This window comes from Asterias amurensis, chromosome 2, assembly GCF_032118995.1.
Source record: "Asterias amurensis chromosome 2, ASM3211899v1".
Lineage (NCBI taxonomy): Eukaryota > Metazoa > Echinodermata > Asteroidea > Forcipulatida > Asteriidae > Asterias > Asterias amurensis.
In genome coordinates this window covers 16,953,282-16,973,440 of record NC_092649.1, presented here as the reverse complement: position 1 = coordinate 16,973,440, position 20,159 = coordinate 16,953,282, and the positions used below count along the sequence as shown (strand labels likewise).

The 20,159-nt window shown below is 39.6% G+C and overlaps 2 protein-coding genes across 6 annotated transcripts in view; one reads left to right on the top strand and one right to left on the bottom strand.

The window, feature by feature from the left end:
- Positions 1-7,647, top strand: part of LOC139949549 (protein kinase C delta type-like) — a 107,418-nt gene extending 99,771 nt beyond the window's left edge. For all 4 annotated transcript variants that reach the window (XM_071947932.1, XM_071947950.1, XM_071947940.1 and 1 more), the window contains exon 17: positions 203-7,647. In XM_071947932.1, coding sequence (XP_071804033.1) covers positions 203-349 — 147 coding nt within the window. In that variant the 3' untranslated portion in view covers positions 350-7,647. The remainder of the gene's footprint in view (positions 1-202) is intronic.
- LOC139949569 (mitochondrial tRNA-specific 2-thiouridylase 1-like) lies at positions 7,355-20,057 on the bottom strand. 2 transcript variants are annotated; one of them, XM_071947971.1, is made up of 11 exons: positions 19,908-20,057; positions 18,594-18,689; positions 17,796-17,961; positions 17,129-17,322; positions 15,238-15,410; positions 14,343-14,396; positions 13,544-13,610; positions 12,624-12,724; positions 11,292-11,433; positions 9,548-9,630; positions 7,355-8,966 (listed from the first exon to the last, which is right to left on the bottom strand). In XM_071947971.1, the coding sequence occupies exons 2-11, from the start codon at positions 18,676-18,678 to the stop codon at positions 8,829-8,831; spliced, it is 1,203 nt and encodes a 400-aa protein (XP_071804072.1). In that variant the 5' UTR covers positions 18,679-18,689; positions 19,908-20,057; the 3' UTR covers positions 7,355-8,828. The 2 variants fall into 2 exon arrangements, with proteins under 2 accessions (XP_071804072.1, XP_071804080.1); XM_071947979.1 differs by lacking the exon at positions 19,908-20,057 and adding an exon at positions 19,775-19,905.
- Between the last annotated feature and the right edge of the window lie 102 nt (positions 20,058-20,159).

The window sequence follows — 20,159 nt, the reverse complement described above, 5'->3', positions numbered from 1 at the left end:
GCAAGTAATATTTTGAAGGAAGCCTTCTAATATCATTATCTTCAAACAGTGTAAGTTTCATGTAAAACTGTGGACAATTTAACTGATTCTTAATCTGAATCAAGTTGCATGCAGGCTTGCCTAAAAACTCATCTTGATTAGAAACTGAACAGTTCGGATTTTAACTGATGTTTTTTTTTTTTTTTTTTTTTTAAATCTCCAGAAATCTGCATCAGATTCCAGTAACTTTGACCCCGAGTTCACGATGGAGAAGGTTGCCCTGTCGATGATCGACCGCCAGATTCTAGAATCGATGAACCAGAACCAATTTAGAGGTTTCTCGTTCACCAATCCGATGATAGATCAGTGATCAGTAGGTGCCATCAACACCTTGCTGCCGTAAATATTTAATGATCTATCGACGACTCTAACACATGTAAGGCATTAACACATGGCCGATGAGAGAGGCCCACCCTAAGAACACCACAAACCCAATATCACAAAGCTGTTAAGCGGAAAAAGGTGCTTAGCAAAATTAGCAGGGTACCAGTAGGATATAATATATATATACGTTGGTATTTTGACTGGTTACCTAATTCTGCTAAGCAAAAGTGTTCTGATGTACTTGTAAGCTTGGGACAATATTACAAAGTTACCAGGACCACATATTCACCGAGCACAGACATTTTACTTGTTGATACCAAACTGGTTTACAGGCTGATGTGGCTTCCCTGTTAGTTTTGTGACCTGAAAATAAACGTGTGAAGCCTTTTTTTCTGTTCACCAGCTCTTGACTCTTACTATAATACATCACAAGTGGTAGACAGAATTTTTGAGTGTGTACTGAAGTCAGTGTTTTTCGGAATTCATGTAAGCTCACCATGCAATGCTAAGCAGCTCCATGAAAAGGCGCAGGATTATTGGTCATCAGTGAGAGAAGTCTAGCCAGTTGCTGGGTCCCATTCAGCTGGTAATTACAAAAGAACGTGCTCAGCTGAAACAGTGTATCTCAGAATTCACGTAAGCTTGCTATGCTAAGCAGCTCCATGAAAAAGCGCAGGGTTATCAGTGAGAGAAGTCCAGCCAGTTGCTGGGTCCCATTCAGCTGGTAATTACAAAAGAACGTGCTCAGCTGAAACAGTGTATCTCAGAATTCACGTAAGCTTGCTAAGCTAAGCAGCTCCATGAAAAAGCGCAGGGTTATCAGTGAGAGAAGTCCAGCTTGTTGCTGGGTCCCATTCAGCTGGTAATTACAAAAGAACGTGCTCAGCTGAAACAGTGTATCTCAGAATTCACGTAAGCTTGCTAAGCTAAGCAGCTCCATGAAAAAGCGCAGGGTTATCAGTGAGAGAAGTCCAGCTTGTTGCTGGGTCCCATTCAGCTGGTAATTACAAAAGAACGTGCTCAGCTGAAACAGTGTATCTCAGAATTCACGTAAGCTTGCTAAGCTAAGCAGCTCCATGAAAAAGCGCAGGGTTATCAGTGAGAGAAGTCCAGCTTGTTGCTGGGTCCCATTCAGCTGGTAATTACAAAAGAACTTGCTAAGCTAAAACAGTGTATCTCAGAATTCACGTAAGCTTGCTACATGTATGCTAAGCAGCTCCATGAAAAAGCGCAGGGTTATCAGTGAGAGAAGTCCAGCTTGTTGCTGGGTCCCATTCAGCTGGTAATTACAAAAGAACGTGCTCAGCTGAAACAGTGTATCTCAGAATTCACGTAAGCTTGCTAAGCTAAGCAGCTCCATGAAAAAGCGCAGGGTTATCAGTGAGAGAAGTCCAGCTTGTTGCTGGGTCCCATTCAGCTGGTAATTATAAAAGAACTTGCTAAGCTAAAACAGTGTATCTCAGAATTCACGTAAGCTTGCTACATGTATGCTAAGCAGCTCCATGAAAAAGCGCAGGGTTATCAGTGAGAGAAGTCCAGCTTGTTGCTGGGTCCCATTCAGCTGGTAATTACAAAAGAACTTGCTAAGCTAAAACAGTGTATCTCAGAATTCACGTAAGCTTGCTACATGTATGCTAAGCAGCTCCATGAAAAAGCGCAGGGTTATCAGTGAGAGAAGTCAAGCTAGTTGCTGGGTCCCATTCAGCTGGTAATTATAAAAGAACTTGCTAAGCTGAAACAGGTTGTGAGCCCTAAATTCCACATTATTACATACATTCCTAGAAACTTGTTCCCGCCAATTTCTATCTCAACATGTAAGTTGTTGAAACGGTGTTATATACTGAACAGCTTTATGATATTGTTCCCTGGTACCCACAGCCTACATTAACAATGTATGTGTCTAGTGATAACCAGCGGCTGGTTGCAGAGGCTACTCTACAGGTCATGTTAATGCCTTGTTTGGAGACTAACCCCCAAATTACAAGTTGCCGAGAAAACCTTGTTGCAAAGGCTTCTGGGGCAATCTGTAGGTACCCTACAAATCTTTGTGTTTAATGTCCATATAGAGTGTATTATGTATATAGTTTTAAGAGTAGTTACTAAAAAAAATGTTGGTCACTGTTTGTGGAAGTATTGATATGCAGTGTGTGCATCAGTGGTTCTTAAATTCTTAAATAAATGGAGCGTGCAAGATGACCTTCATGGGAAGAAACCTTTGCCAGGAGAAACTGGAAAGAAATGTGGTACAACTTGTTCTCTCGATTCTTATTACGTTCGCATTTTATTTTTGACCTCGGGTTAGCTTGGAATCCCTTTAATAAAACAGGGGTGTGGAATATAAGAAGTTAAAATTATGAAATAAAAAAACTATAAAAAATAGAATAAAATTGAAATGAAACCCCCTACCTTACAGGTCTAGTAAATAAATGCATTGATTTTGTGCGTAAGAGTAGACTTGTAGGAGTCAACTGTTTGACTGATGATCAGTGCTTGGTACCTAGACTTCATCATATACAAACTAATTCATGATGTCTCACAGTGTCTGCTTTTCAAACTAAATGGTACAATTTACATTAGTCCCATTTTTTATTGTAATAAACAGCAAATACAATTATATGTTTTTCCTCATTCCATAACATTTCCCAAAAACTATATATATTTTTAAGTAACAAAACAAAAATAGATTGTGTATTTATTTCGTAAGAGTTGCTCCTTAGCTATTGTGTTATAGTCAGTGTCAAAAATCATGTTGAATGAATAGAATTATGAGTTTTTCTGTTCAATAATATAAGCTTGTTTCCCTTTTTTTAGGAGGAAAAAAATTGACTAATGATGACAATTTTAAATTTTTGATTGGATGAAATTGTTAGTTAAAATATCTTCTTTTCAGCCCATCATGAAAATGAAAATTATTTCAATGAAATCATGATTGAATGAAAGCGTGATTTTCTCCCTGAAACTAACATGGAATGCTGCAATACTCGATCAAATTCTACAGGGTTTTTATTGCCATTTTCAAACAAATTTAACATGATGCTTTTTGGAAAAGGTTCACTTTGCTTTATATTGACTACAGGGATTGGACACATTCTTTGTAGCTTCCTCAGCTAAGCACTAGAGTGCGTTTTGGCGACCCCAACCAAGCCCAACCGAGTCAACAAGTCGGTTACCGAAAGGCGGTTGCCGATTGGTCTGAACAGCATCGTCACGAGGTTTAACTGAATACGCGCAAACGCTCAACCGATGACCAATGTTTCTGGTTTGGGTTGCCATAATGCACTCTTAGATACAGACAACCAGCTAAATGCTCGTTTACTTCAAAGTTGTTGCTTTCCAAATTAATTTGCCAAACATCATTTTCTGATTAACTGTTTCATTGAATTGTGCCGTACAGTTCCACAAAGTGTTAGTAAAAATTGTTCATTAAATTCAAAAAACTCATATCATTTCAGCGTACAGCAGGAAAAGAACATTCCAACAGTGATGCCCACCTTTTTGAGGGAGGTGGCAATATCCCACTAAAATATGCTAAAGCATGGGAAACTTCAATCGTGAAATTACAAGGCCATATCTTACAACTGTTTCAACATTATGAATAATGTATTGTGTTGAAGTTGATTATACACAGTGCATTGTGGGAGACTTTTGTGAACACTAGGTGGCAGCAGACTTACCAGGCAAATCCATCGCTCTCGGAAATGTAGGTATGTGCAGAAATACATACAAACAGTGAAAATTTATCCAGTACGGCTGCTGACAGCTAGCCTCCAAAAGTCCCCCACTTAAAATTCTGCAGAAAAAAAAAAGGAACTTACTTGGAATGTTTTATCCTTGAAAGGGACACGCTGCCTTGGATCGGATGAGTTGGTCTTAGAAAAGCTTTTGAAACCATTTGTTATGAAATCGATATGGTTAGAAAGTTATTTAAAATTAGAATATATTGATCCACACAAGTATAACTCAAACTGCACGTTTTTCCTTTTATGTCGCGAACTAACACGGTCGGCCATTTTATGGAATCAAAATTTTGACTCCACAAAATGGTCGACCATGTTTCTTCGCGACATTTAAAAAAAAAACGTGCAATACCTAGGCATGTAAGTATGGTTATTATATTCTACTTTTAAATTATCTATCTAACCATTTGCATTTCATAACAAACGGTTTCAAACACTTTTCAAGGACCAACTCGATAGATCCAAGGCAACGTGTTCCTTTTAAGGCAGTGGACACTATTGGTAATTGTCAAAGACAAGTCTTCTCACTTGGTGTATCTCAACATAGTCATAAAATAAAAAACCTGTGAAAATTTGAAAGAAAAACGCCATTGTCACACGAAGTTGTGTGCTTTCAGATACTTGATTTCAAGACATCAAATTCTAAACTTGAGGTCTCGAAATCAAATTCGTTGAAAATTACTTCTTTCTCGAAAACTGCGTCACTTCAGAGGGAGCCGTTTCTCACAATGCTTTAACCTATCAACCTCTCCCCACTACTCATTACCAAGTGAGGTTTTATGCTAATGTTTATTTTGAGTAATTACCAATAGTGTCCACTGCCTTTAACAATCTTCTTCATTATAAATTGTCTACATTGTGAGCATAGTATGGTTCTCCCGCTTCTTGTACACTAGATGTGAGTGAAGGAATCTTTAGGCAGAGGTGTATTTAAAAAAAATTCTAGCAATAACTTTGTAACCTTACTAGCGGGCATCCAGGGTAAGCACTGAGCTTGTATCAATGTTGAGTATAAAGGCATTCCAGCACTGTAACTGCCTCGTATGGGTGTGAAGCTTTTTTGGTTCTTCCACAAATGAAAGACCATCAGAGGTTTTTTCTTGTGACAACATTTTTGGGCCAATTTAAACTCTTGTTTTCCACATTTGGCTATTGACCCCTTGCACGCGCGTCACACGCGGCGTCTGATGCCACGCTCACCATGTTGATGGTCAGTAGGCTTACGTGTAAACGCCGCGTCACCTAAAAAAGGCGCACTTCACTGAGTAACACATGTTGACATTGACCACCAAAATGGCGCATCCAAGATTATTCTGATGATGACGTCAGGTGAAATGGGTCAATTTATTTGTTTTCAACAATATCTTTGAATATTTTTAGTTGAATGTATACTTGGTTAAAGTACCTTTTCGAAAATTTCCATCATGCGCTAAAAACAAATAATTTCATTCCATTTTAAGAATATGTTTTGTATCCTTAAAAAGAGCTGTGTAAAAAGATCAAAGATTAGCCACTGTCTGTGCAGGAAAAGTCTTAGGGGACAACATGGATGCATTTTAAATTTTATTATCAGCTTAACCTCAAAATTCTGAGTGAATTTGCAGCATGAGTGCAGTTTTACACTGAATATAGAAAAACCATGTCCAAGGTTTTTGATTGTTTGTAGAATTTCTTATTTTTGCTAAGAAAAAGTAACGACGATGTTCTAGATATACTGTATGTATTGCTGGTTCTACTTAAAGAAAAATTTGTAAATAATCGGTCGGTGTAAACTTTATAGAAACTATCTGGAGAAATGTGTGTAGCTTCTGTGTTGACAAAGACAGTATGTATTACTAACAGTGATTTAAAACACATCAACTATTTAGATCAAAGACCACTTGGTTTTGCTTAACGGTGTTTTGTAAAGATAAGAAAAATAACCCAATATTACCAGAGGTTCTAGCTATAATCCATTTCTATATTTATATTAACAAGGCTCTTTCTTTGTATATTATTGTGTACCCAGTCTTAAAAACTATACTTCACTGAATTGTTGTGAAAGTTTTTGTGTTTTTACTTCCCAGATATCCCGATTTTATTTCGTTCCTTGCAGTTGACAAGTTAATGTTTAGAATGAACTATTATTTGACTCTTAAAAACCGGATATTTTTTTTCTGACTGACACTTGTGACCAATCAACTGAAAACATTAGTGACATGACACTTAACCAACCTGACAGTAACCATCTAACATGTTTAAGGGACATTGAAACCAGAGGTCATTGGTTAAGGTCCAAATTGTCTTTGTTCAACCCCAAATTGTTTCAATTTTACTCAGTCAGTTTCCCTTGGGGTTTACAACTTGATGTTTAAGGGACGATGCATAGTTTTTGCGATGTAAACATTTCTTTATGAAAGGTGCTTGGTGAGAACGTTTTTAGCCCAAATTTCTTTTCTAAGCAAAAATTGAGTGAAATACCAGTTACAACAATGTAAACTTTATGTCATTTTGGCTGGTAACCCGTTCCTGTTAAGCAATATTTGTCTGTGCTTAGCAAGTTTTTGTGCTCAAAGGCTTTACAAAATTTGCCCGTAATTGGTTCCTCGCTCTCCATAGATTTCATCATTGGCTCCAAATTCCTTGAGAAATAACATCTTTCACTTCACTGTACGATGACAGAAGTAGTTGACCTTTTACACCAACCATTTGACAAGCAACGTAACAGTAACTGACAGTTACAAAATGACAGCGACATTTGGTTTCCTTTCTGACCAATCCATTGACAATCATAAGACACCGTTTTTAACATCACAATGCATCAATCTGCTTTTTTTCATACAGGTATATGATGATCATACACATTCATTCCATAGTATCGCAACTTAGAATGCAACACTTGAAGCCAGAAATTGACTTCTTAACAATAGTTTTCAGATTTATTATTATACTTTAAAGGCCTGAATTCCTACGACTTGACTTTTTTGTTCCAACAGTGCTGACAAGGACTGACATAAGGACACGGAGACAGACAAACAACTTTCAAATTAAGACCAATTACGCAGTTTATTTCCATAGATTCTAACAATCTGGACCAATAGAGAAACACAATACAGGATGATGTGGTTGTAATAATGGAAAACTTCTAAATTATAAGATGGTTGGAAAAATTGTTGACAATAACAAAATATTGTAAGTTAACATATAAGCCACATCTTAGTTTAATGAGAGATTGGGGGCTATGCATGCACCAGACTACTCAAAATCAACAGATGTTTTTGATATTAAAAAAAAAAAAAGCTACAGCGACTTGTATGTGCACCTCCCCTTTTATTTTTAGAAAGTTTGAAGCTTAAGTCCTATACGAGAGATGTGAACAGCTATTTTTGTAGTAGCCTAGTTGAAGTAAAAGATATGACCTATTATATTATATATTATTTTTTTTGTAGTAGATAAAGAGTGACTTCCAATGTATACATGTAGGTTTACGTTGATCATTATCAATGCATTATTATTAGGTTGTTTTCAGATGGGATGATCGAATAAATGTTGCAGGATGTCAAATGAACGTGTTTGTGACATAGCCCTTTTATTTTTGTTTGAATTCTGGTGGTAAGAAACAACGGTCTTACTTATGAACTGTTAGTATTTTAAGACACTGGACACTATTCGTAATTGTCACAAAGATCTGTCTTCTAGCTTGGTGTATCTCAACATATGCACAAAACAAACCAGTGAAAATTTGAACTCAATTGGTCATCGGAGTTGCGAGATAACTATGAAATCAAAAAACACCTTTGTCACACGAAGTTGTGTGATTTCAGATGCTTGATTTCGAGACCTCAAAATCAAATTCTTGGAAAATTACTTCTTTCTTGAAAACCATGTACGCCACTTCAGAGGGAGCCGTTTCTCACAATGTTTTATACTATCCACCTCTCCCCATTACTCGTTACCAAGTAAAGTTTTATGTTAATAATTATTTTGAGTAATTACCAATAGTCTCCACTGCCTTTAACTTGTTTATTGTGTCCTGTTCTGTCTTTAAATAACCCAATCAAAAGTTTTTCTGCGAAAGCTTTGAAGTTAAGAATGGCTAGTAACCCTTTTTGCCTGCACATAATTCCCTGCTTCCGTAAGAAGAGCCATGAAATTTGGCTTTTATATTAATCATCCCATCGTTCCAATATCTAAATTGGTCTTTAGCTCATTTCTGCTGGTGTTGTATCTTGTGAATGGATGGAACTTTACACCACTTTAACATGGATGTGCATGTCATATTACATGCTGAACAAACACTGTCCAGGTAACGTGTCTGCCTACTGGGTGCAGTCAGTTCTTCGTCTCACTCATGAGTCACGACTCAGTAATGACTCAGTTGGCCTGGAAGCAGAGAGTTCATATTCCTCCCTAAGTGTTTCATTCATGAATTATTTGTCTTGACTCGGTTAGCCTGGGAGCAGTTAGTTCCTGTTCCTCTCTTGGTGTTTCCTCAATGAGTTATTTGTCATGACTCAGTTGGCTTGGGAGCAGAGAGTGTTTCTTTCTTGCTGCGTCCTTACTCATGAATTATTTGTCATGACTCAGTTGGCCTTGAGAAGTGAGCTCATATTCCTCAGTTTGTCATGACTCAGTTGGCCTGGAAGCAGAGAGTTCATATTCCTCCCTTAGTGTTTTACTCATGAACTATTTGTCATGACTCAGTTGGCCTGGGAGCAGAGAGTTCATTTGTGTTTCACTCGTGAGTTGTCATGACTCTTGCTCCGCTGTAGGTATTCTCAGTTCTTCGGTCTTGTAGTTTTTCCGATTTAGAATATGAAGGGATGGACCTGGTTTCAAGATGATTGCACCTCCGAGACATTCCTCTCCCAGGTAGAAAACGGCATACTGCAACAAATAAAACTAAATTCATTAAAATCTAACCTCCCGAACTGCATGTTTTGTTTGATACTGTCGAACTCAAGGACTGCACTAGTACACCGATTATGCTTAATGGATCAGCCGTGGATTTCACAAAGAGTTAAGGACTCGTCTTATCTCGAGTTAGTGACGAGTAACTCGTCCTAACTTAGGATTAATCTTAAGGTCTGCATGCTACAATGCAGGGTTGGGACTCGTCCTAAGTCATAAGACTAATCCTAAGTTAGGAAGAGTTTTGTGAAATCAACAGCTGGTCCATTAGAGGTGTTGAGTTACCAATGGTAAAAATAATAGTGGCATCTTTTATAGTGCGCGTAGTCGTCACTATGTTTGAATTATGAGACCTACTCTTTAGAGGTGCTGTGGTGGACCCCTGGTCTTTTCGATAAGTGCCCTGAGTTCTTTTATGTGCGTTATACAACACACTGGACCAGCGGCTTTACGACCCATCCGAAGGAAAATAATATGGAACTGTGTTTTACTTTCTAATGAAGCGTCCGTAACCTTTCACAGATTTATACAGCTTTAAATGTGAAGTCAGAACCTACCTGTCCTGGTGTTATGGCTCGTAGTGGTTGACTCAATGACACAATAACTGACCCCATACTGCTCAATGTTAACGTACATCTAACTGGGGGAAAAATTAAAACACAAATAGTTCTAAATTTCTAAAGTTACACACTTGCAGCACGGGCCCAATTTCACATAGCATGGGGTGTCGTGGCCGAGTGGTTAAGAGCTCCGAATTCAAGCTCTGTTGATTCTGTTCAGCAGAGTGTGAGTTCGAATCCCGGTCGGGACACTTGTGTCCCTGAGCAAGACACTTAACTATTATTGCTTCTCTCCACCCAGGGGTAAATGGGTATCTGTGAGGTCAGAGATGGTTCTTGTGATTGATTTAGTCGAGCAGCGAATTTGTTGCACGAGGCTGTATACTCCCAAGGGAGCTGAGATGGTTTAAGGAGTGAATTAAGGCCCAGTGACCAGGGGTAATATCTTGAAGCGCTTTGAGACACCCGTAGGGAGTGAAAAGCGCTATATAAAAACTCAATATTATTATTATTATTATTATTATTATTATGTGTGCACAAAAACCTTCTAAGCACAACAAACTTTTGCTTATCAAAAATGGGTTACCAGAAAGACTACCATACAGTTGTCATTGCTACAACTGGTACCTCTGTCTTTTCTTGCTTAGCCAAGAAATGTGTCAAGCTATATTTTCTGCCTCAGCAGCTCTTTTAAATTGGACCCAGGTAGGGACTGAGAACCCAACCCTCTCGTAGGACTCAGGTCTGGGATTCGAACCGGGGTGCACCGAGGTGCAAGGCAGGAAGAAACCACTTTAGCCAGCCTGAATGCAAATCTTGAGACTAGGCCTGGGCAACTAGTGAAATTTACTACTCGACTAGTCATGCCTCAAACAGTCGGGACTTCGACACTAGTCGCGACTAATTTTTAATTCACAAGATTGCGGCATCATGTTTGCCGCGGGTGCAATAGTTAAGTTCATGCTGAAAGGATTGAAGGATTGTGTCACTGGTGTTTGTGTTTTGTAAGTAAATTACGTTGTGAATAGTCATGAGCGACAAAATTGGTTCAGCAATTAGGTAGTGGCAACTATTTTTGTAGAAATTGCGCCTATTTATGTTAGTCATGTCAGCATGATTAACCGAGTAGTTGAAAACAGTAGTCACGACTCAACTAAGCAATCAATAGTCGCGTTTATATAACTGACATACAGATCCTTGTCATTTGATTGGTGGAACTTACTTCACGTGACATTCACTATTACTCCCATCCGCACCGGCGATCAAAAAAAAAACCTATTCGCCCATGGGGAATAGCATTTCCCATTCAACAGTTAGGATCATCCTTGTTCCCAATGTTTTTGAGCAGTACAGCGCCGCCGCGCCGCTGCTAAAACAAAGGAGCACCTGTGCAAAAGGTTGTGATCCGATTGCTATTAAATTTGTGCATTGTTGCCGCTACACGGCGCTATATGATTTTTGGTTGTCAAACAAACTCACAATACTTTTAAAATACATCAATTGACAAGGATCTATATGTCAGATATATAAAACAAATATTGAGTGGCTTTAATTCGTGGAATGGAAGGAATATTATCGCTCGGTAAAATTTGGACTGTTCCATTTCACTCGGCTTCGCCTCGTGAAATGGAACAAATTTTACCTTGCGATAATATTCCTCCCATTCCACTCTGAGCCACTCAATATTTGTAAACTATGACACTAGTCACATTATTCGCCCAGGCTTCCTAGAGACTCTTACCGAGTGGGTCTGTATTCTGGAACCTAAAGTCACAATCCAACATTTGGTCCTGAAGTAGTTGCCTTGGTGCTTCATGTATCCAGTGCACAGGACTTGTAAACATAGTCTCGCAGAAAAGAGCTGGATGGTTCGTGTTGGGGGCCTGATGAGAGACAGACAATGAACATTGAAGTAACATTAATTTTGTGGAAGTGTCGTGGCCGAGCGGTTAAGAGCACCGAATTCAAACTCTAGTGTTTCTGATCAGCAGAGTGTGGGTTCGAATCCCCAGCCGTGACACTTGTGTCCTTAAGCAAGACACATAACCATTGCTTCGTCCTTCGGATGGGACGTAAAGCCGTTGGTCCCATGTGTTGTGTAAACGCATGTAAAAGCACCCAGTGCACTTATCGAAAAGAGAATGGGTTCGCCCCGGTGTTCCTGGCTCGATTGACAGCATATTGCGCCACAGCACCTTGTAAACCATTACATGGTGCTTAAGGATTAGGTCTTATATCTCAAAATTCGCCCCACTCCGCGCAGTAATAATACCTGGCGCTTTGTATCCTTTGGCAAAAAGGCGGTTATAAATATGTTATTAATATTAATTAAATAATCTTACTTAGTTTCAGAGGGATACAGTCAATAATTTCAGGGTCATCATGTCTGATTACTGCATTTAGGTTCAGATGGCCAAAGACAGTGTACTGTAAGCATGCAAACTTGTTAAGCACAGACAAATCTTGCTTAAAGGAACACGTTGCCTTGAAAAGCGTTTGTAAGCGTTTGTTATAAAATGCATATGGGTAGAAAGATGTAAAGGTAGAATACAATGATCCACACAAACATGCCTCGAAAATGCACGGTTTTCCTTTTACCTTGTCGACTAACACGGTCGGCCACTTTTTGACTCCCATAAATGGCCGACAATGTTAGCAGTTTGCAGAGTACAAGGATAATTTGTGTGGATCATTGTATTCTACTTTTAACAGATCTTTCTACCAATATGCATTTTATAACAAACATTTACAAACGCTTTTAATAGACCAACTCTTCCGATCCAAGATGTGTTCCTTTAAGAGAAACTGGTTACCAGCAACAAATCCATAAAGTTTACATTGCTGCAACTGGTGCCACACTTAAAGTTTGCTCAGCAGAGAAATATGCTAAGCAGTATTTTCTGTTTAAGCAGCTTAGGTCTGTTGCAACATGGTAACCTTGGACAAGACACTTATAGTTCAGACAAATCTTTTCAACCGTCAAAATTTTCGTTAACCCTGATGCAATTATTGCTTATTACCAAAATTTTAAAGAGTTCCCACTTTATACATTAAAAAGACTCAGAAATCTCACCACAATAACCTCATTGGATAAAGGGTTTTTATCCACGATGTACCATTTTTCCTTCATTCCGGAAATCTTAGCTTTCTGTCCGACTGTATACAGGAACTGACCTGCGTGGTAATAGAACAGTGTAGTCAGGTTGGCGTAGTGGTATCATTCCTCACCTTCCACCTCCAGGACCCCTGTTTGAATCACTCCAGGTGCACAATGTGGATTGGGTTGTCAGTCCCTACCTGACTGGGTTGGTTTTCCCTGGAATAATTATCTGGGGTTTTCCTCCCACATCTAAAACTTAAACTTCCTTTACATGTCTTCTCTTCATTGGGTTCTTGGCTAGTACAGTGATTAAATTTGCTTTACTGAAAGAAGTTGCCTTCACAACCAGAATAGGTGAAATGAAATGAATCATTACATCATCGTCCCAATAATCTTGATGGTGCCATTTTGGGAGTCAGTGGGTGCGTGCGATTAGCTTCCCTGTGTTGACCCTGTGATGTGGTGCTCACTTGGGTGAGCCCCTGACAAGAGCTAATTGAACGATCGCACTTGCCCTCTCGTGGTGGCGTCATGCACCTGGGGGCAGCCCCAAAGTGACCCACTCTACAAGCAGGGCACTTGGGGCTGACCCAGGTAAGCCCCTGGAATGACGTCAAAGCTCTTCGAACATACCGGGGGCAGACCTGGATAAAACCAGGGAAGCTAATCGAACGCACCCAATGTTCAGTACTTCCAATGTACGTTTGTAGATGCATTCACCACAAAATAATATATTACAGGCTGGCATAGTCTTTATCTATCATTCAAAATGACAGTGGATAATATTGATTAGTCAGACAGTAGGAGGGTTAATAGACATCTTTATAACCCATTTTTTGTTTTTCAAATTTGAATTTGGACAGGTGTGTGTTTTCTATAGTCAGGGTTCTTACCTTTATGCTTGCCAACTACTCTGTTATCTTCTAATGAAACAAAGTTACCAGACCTGGGTTCTACATACTGACAAAGGAAAAAACAACAAAGGAAAATCAAAATCAGGCACTTCTTGGATATAGGAAAATGGCTCCAAAACAGTCATTATATCAATGTGACGTAATGTGATGTCTTACAGATTCTATATGTTGACAAATACTGACATTTATAGGGTGCGTAATAGATTAGCTTCCCTGGGTCGACCTCGGTCTGCCCCCGGTTCGTTCGAATAGCTTTGACGTCATTCCAGGGGCTCACCCGAGTCAGTGGGTCACTTGGTGCTGGCCCTAGGTGCATGCATGATGGCACCACGAGAGGGCAAGTGATCGTTTGACTAGCTCATGGCAGGGGCTCACCCGAGTGAGCACCGCGACGTCGACATGGGGAAGCTAATTGAACGAACCCTGTGATTCAAGATAAACCCCTTGCATATGATGTCACAAGCCCTGGCTTTACACTGTCCTTTGTTGTGTGTTTTAGAGCTCACAAAGTATGACCTGTGAAGTTAAGGATATTCAGGGCAACCAACATGACCAATGAGAGCAAGGTTATACCATGGAGCAATAAACTAGTTTATTGCTCCATGGTTATACATGTACGTAAGTTTGTTTGGCTTGATTAACAAGGTTGACCATTAAGGATTGGTCTTGCAAGTGAGTGGCTGAAAGTTTGGCAGGAGCATATTTATTGTCACAGTATATGTGTTGCTGCCAAGCACTAGTATTTAGATCAGTTAAAGCAAAGATGGATTTTATTTACCTCTTGGATGAAGTTGTTGAACTTCCTCGTTCCGATGAAGCAGATACCCATGCTCTGAATCACAAGAATACATTAAACCAAATCAATTGTATGTTGGATTGCTGTTCATGTGATCATAGCTACAGGTCTAAATGCAAAATATCTATTGTCATTTCTAACCAAGTCCCATGGAAACTCCCAAGTAGAAAAGAAACCTGAAGAAAATGACATAACAACTTTAACTACCTGTGTCTATATGGCCTTTTACGAAACCACGGCTTCGACTCCAGATTCGACTCGGACTAGCTATTGGCACTCGCAGTTGTTTTGGTAATTGAGCCTGCATACGCCCCCAAGACTTCAGAACAAAGAACAGAGCCGGAAGCAGAGTCCAAACCGGAAGCCGTGGATTCGTAAACGGCCTATGTAGTACTCTCACTGAACCATGTTTCTTGAATATCGCCCTCTACTGTTCATCTTGAGTTGAGTAAAAGACCTTGAAAGTTGTTGTTCCCCAGGTAGACTGAAGGGCCCCTGTCTTTAAGGATAGAGACAGGTCCCTGCTGTCAGATCCAGTGATTCAATTGGATACAAAATAATATCATTTGATACGTGCAGTGATATGAGCTTTCCATGCCCAAACAGCCGCTGTCACATCCGCAATAGAGATTGACTGCGTATCTCGATGTGAAATGAATGAAGGTCAATGTGAATGTACACACTGGTTTGGAGGCAGGTCTCTGGCGTTATTCACAATTGAGCCTTGAAGTGTGACGTCAGATGTTCAGGCTACCATTTGACTTGTTTCTAGAGGATTCACAGGCTTCACAGCCCAGTTATAGGTCTAATCATTCAATAGTTGCAGTGAAAAACATAGCTACTGCGATAATGTTTTAACAGCAACAGTTACATCTACCTCTTTCCGTTTGACGATTCTTTGTAGCCCAGCCCTGGCGGCCATTTCTTTCACAACAGCCTTGGTCAGGTCACCTATTGGAAACAGGGTTCTCTGCAATGCATGCTGGGATATCTGGGAGAGGAAGAACGTCTGGTCTTTGACAGAATCCGCTGCCTGCAATAACTTGACGGCTAGATGAAAATTGTTTTTTAAAAGTTATGATGACTTTAAAGGCAGTGGACACTACTGGTTATTACTCAAAATAATTATTAGCATAAAACCTTACTTGTTAACGAGTAATGGGCAGAGGTTGATAGTATAAAACATTGTGAGAAACGGCTCCCTCTGAAGTAACAAAGTTTTTGAGAAAGAGGTAATTTTCCACGAATTTGATTTCAAGACCTCAGAATTAGATTTTGAGGTCTTGAAACCAAGCATCTGAAAGCACAAATTTTCACAGGTTTGTTAATAAGATACACCAAGCGATAAGACTGGTCTTTAACAATTATCAAAGCTGTCCAGTGTCTTTAATATATTTGTTTTTCTTCTGATGGGCACTAAGCGCCTTCTGGTGTCCACTGGATGTGTTACAAGAATACCATTATACTGACCATTGTCTGCTAAACTCATCTCGTTACAAACATCCCTCAACACTTAATCCAGAGTCCTGGGGTGGATTTCACAAAGAGTTAAGACTAGTCTTATCTCGAGTTAGGACAAGTTACTCGTCCTAACTTAGGACTAGCCATATGTTTTGATACCTCCTAGTCCTAAGTTAGGACTATAGATGTGAAATCAACCCCTGTACCAGGGTTTGGAGCCGTTTCTCAAAATGTTTTACACTATCAACAGCTCTCCATTGCTCATTACCGAGTAACAATTAATTGCTAACAATTAATTTGAGTAAACATCAATAGTGCCCAGTACCTGAGAGGGAGAAAGCTGTGATGTGTTTAAAAGAGGATTTATGTTGTAGAAAACTTTCTCTTTGTCAAAATCATTGTCATCTGAGTTATTCAGAGTTACTGTGAGAATCTACATTGTCCCTCTAACCAAATGAAGCCCGGTTCATACTTCATGCAAATGAATGCGATACAAATTTGGCATCACAAATTATCAATGAATAATTTGTAACAGTTGAACTGTGCTCAAATACTACACAATTTTGCAGCGAAAACATCTCTGAGGTGTAAAAATTTGCTTTGCATTTGCATTCGCGGAAAGTATGAACCAGGGTTTACTGTGAGATTTATGTACATTGCCCCTCTAACAAACTGAAGCCCGGTTCATACTTCATGCAAATGAATGCGATACAAATTTGGCATTGCAAATTATCAATGAATAATTTGCAACGGTTAAACTGTGTTCAACTCCTGCAAAAAAACATTCACTGCGAGGGTAGCCCTGCTTCGCAATTTCAATCACAGGAAGTATGAACTGGGCTTCACTGTGAGATTTATATACATTGCCCTAGTAACCACTGTACCAAGACGTAGAACAAAGACCTACTCCAGTAGCCTTTTCCCATGTACTGCATCTATTTGGATCTCCTTGCCTGGTGTATGTTTCCCTTCATCCTATGATCAGCCATCTTTTAAGAGGAATATCAATTCCTACCTTCAGCTCCATTAAGTCTCCTGCCGTCAATTTCACAAAGAGTTAGGACGTGTCTTATCTCGAGTTAGGACGAGTAACTCTTCCTAACTTAGGATTAATCTTACGGTCTGCATGCTACAGTGCAGGGTTGGGACTCGTCCTAAGTCCTAAGATTAGTCTTAAGTTAGGAAGAGTTTTGTGAAATCCACGGCTGCATTTCTATGTTTTCTTCTTTGTAGCTCTCTACATAAAAGGGCTATTAGCCTTGTTTGGGGCGAACTCGCATTACGAAAAATAATTAAAAAACACTTACAATGTGGCTTCGAGTGCCAGCCATCCTCCAGGATTTGCTCCCCAGCATCAGTCCTTGCATAGTGCCCAGTAGCCAAGGCATCTCCACCTAGTGTCTCTCTGCTATATTGCAACAAGCGATCAAACTTAATAAACTTGTTACATAAGATGTCTGGATTAGGTGTGACACCTCCCTGGTACTGCTTCAACATCTCACTGAAATAAACAACAAAAATATCTTGTATAGATGGAAAATTTGCATCAGGTATAAAAAATAATTATTATCGTTTTAACCATAGGCCTATACACTGACGTGTGTTAGCACTGTACTTTCATGAGCCCAGTAAACAAAAATTGCAGGCATATTACTCGGGTGGGATTCGAACCCACATTCTTTGAAATTCTACAGTAATATGCCTGTGATACCATTGATATTGAACAGGTGTTTGATCAGCAGAGTGAGGGTTCTGCTCTACCGGCCAGGCTTTGGATTGATGATACCCAAGCCTACATCCATATGGACTGTAAAAGGGGTAACCCTGTTTCAGCCCTTGGAGTAGGTGGCAACGGCCTCTGGAAAACAGTAATTGTAGCCCACACCTTGAAGTGGCCTTCAGGCCTTGTGTGTCTGGCGACTTGCATTAAAAAACAAAACAAAATATTTTTTAAATAAATAAAAAAAGGTTCACCTGAAAACATCATGCCAGTATTCTTTGACAAAGTTGACATGATGAAACGGGATGTTGAGTTTGTCACAAACGAACTGCACGTCCTCCTCATCTTTGTCTGCAGTACAGACTCCGGTCTCATCTAAAGCGTCCCAGTTGCGCATAAAAAGTCCTGTCACCCTAAAACCTTGGGTCAAATTTGAGACCAACAAGTTATTGGTTAGCTTTTACTTTAAAGACAGTGGACACTATTGGTAATTGTCAAAGACTAGTCTTCACAGTTTGTGTATCTCAACATAAGCATAAAATAACAAACCTGTGAAAATTTGAGCTCAATTGGTCGTCGAAGTTGCGATATATTAATGAAAGAAAAAAACACCCTTGTCGCATGAAGTTGTGTGCTTTCAGATGCTTGATTTCGAGACCTCAAATTCTAAATCTGAGGTCTCAAAATCAAATTTGTGGAAAACTACTTCTTTCTTGAAAACTACAACACTTCAGAGGGAGCTGTTTCTCGCAATGTTTTATACTATCAACCTCTCCCCATTACTCGTAATCAAGTAAGGTTTTATGATAATAATTATTTTGAGTACTTGCCAATAGTGTCCACTGCCTTTAAATACATGCAATATAAAAAGTTGCATTCCCTTCAGGTGATCCCCTAGCTGCCGCTTCCCAGGTTACAGGGCAGTTAATGGTTCTGCATTACTAAATTTGTCATCGTTCAACCTAAAACATCCAAATAATATAAAATATTGAAATTTAAGAATGAATATTTTTAACAAAAAAGACGCATCTAGCTTCAGACTTGTTATTTACCTCGACTCTTTAAAAGAAGTGCTGCCACACTGCTGTCCACACCACCAGACATGGCGCAAACAATGTGCTTCATTCGTCGGGCCATTGCACTTTCACCTTAAGAATTAAAAACGAGGCCAGTAGGATTTTTAATTTTTACATAGTAGTTGTGATAACGTAATCCTCTTCTCGCCGTCGGGAGGAGGGTTACGTTGTCGCAACTAATGGTGGAGATACAATCTAAATAATTAACCAACTTGTTTACTTTGGCCAACTCTGAAAGCATTCTCAGAGTTGGCCACACAAGTGGGGCTATTTATACACTAGTAGCGAGATATAAAAAGTCTAGTTAAGTCATCGTGGTCAAGTGGACAGACTGCAGGACTTGCAATGCAATCACAAGGGTGTGGGTTTGATTCCCCTAGCTAATCGCTGATTTCACATTTGACTAGAAGAGGTACTGTTGTCTAGTTATACTGTATCAAAATTTCTTGATTCTTGAAGTTCATAATCATAGACGTTAAACCAATGTTTGTATAAGGTTTATCGCAATTACCTCCCGACTAATTTTGCTGAATTGCCGAAAGGCACTGTGGGATGGAAAAGGGGGCTTACCTGTACAGCCCCTTTTTCCATCCCACAGTGCCTTTCGGCAATTCAGCAAAATCAGTCCGGCTGTAACTGCGTTTAAACCTTATGAGACTTAGACTTGATGACAAGTCGCTAGGCGCTGCCTATTTGTCTGCCTTTCTTCATGCAACAGTCACAGTGCGATGTTACACATGCAACAGTCATAGGTAGCGCGAGGCAGCTCTAACCTGACTCACACACACATACTGGGATCGAGGGTGTGTGTATCGTCCCTGCAGCTACACCGCGCCGTAACTACACACCGCGCTTAACAATTACCGTCTTGACTTCAAGACTATATGAGACTGAGAGAGATTGGCTGTTGCCCGCTTGGTTTTGCTGATTCCTTGTTGGGAGATCATCTCAACAACAATAAAACAATTCATCATTATACTACCTTTCTTCCTCCATGCTAGTACTGTACTAAGTCTCGTGTCTTGTTGCTAATAGCAATGCTATACACAAATGTAAAAATGAGTGAAAAAGTGGTGGCGCCATACGGAAAGTTATCCCAAAAAATTACTCTCAATTTCATAAAGTGAATGGTATTAATGTATTAGCGAAAACTTTACTTAAAAACTAGGTCAACAGGTGAAGGGTCACCGCACTTTACATTCCATCTGAGAGTGACAGTGACATTGCTTGCCGAGCACAGCATGGAAGGAATGACTGCGTTCTCTCCCCTCTTTCACATTCACAAATTACATTTAGTTTACAGCACACTTGCAGCGATCATATAGGTTCACTTATGGAGGTTTTCCTTCTCCCTTATTCAAAACACTGGTGTAATTGTCATCAAACTTGCATCATGGATCACATGCGCTGAAATGTCAGGTCGGTAATAAAAACTCAAGAGTGTTGACATGTTGTCACATCATCACGTGCGAAGAGCAGATTATGCAACAATAATGAAGGGCGACCTCTCTTGACAATGTTAAAATCAGTCTTGTCCCCGAC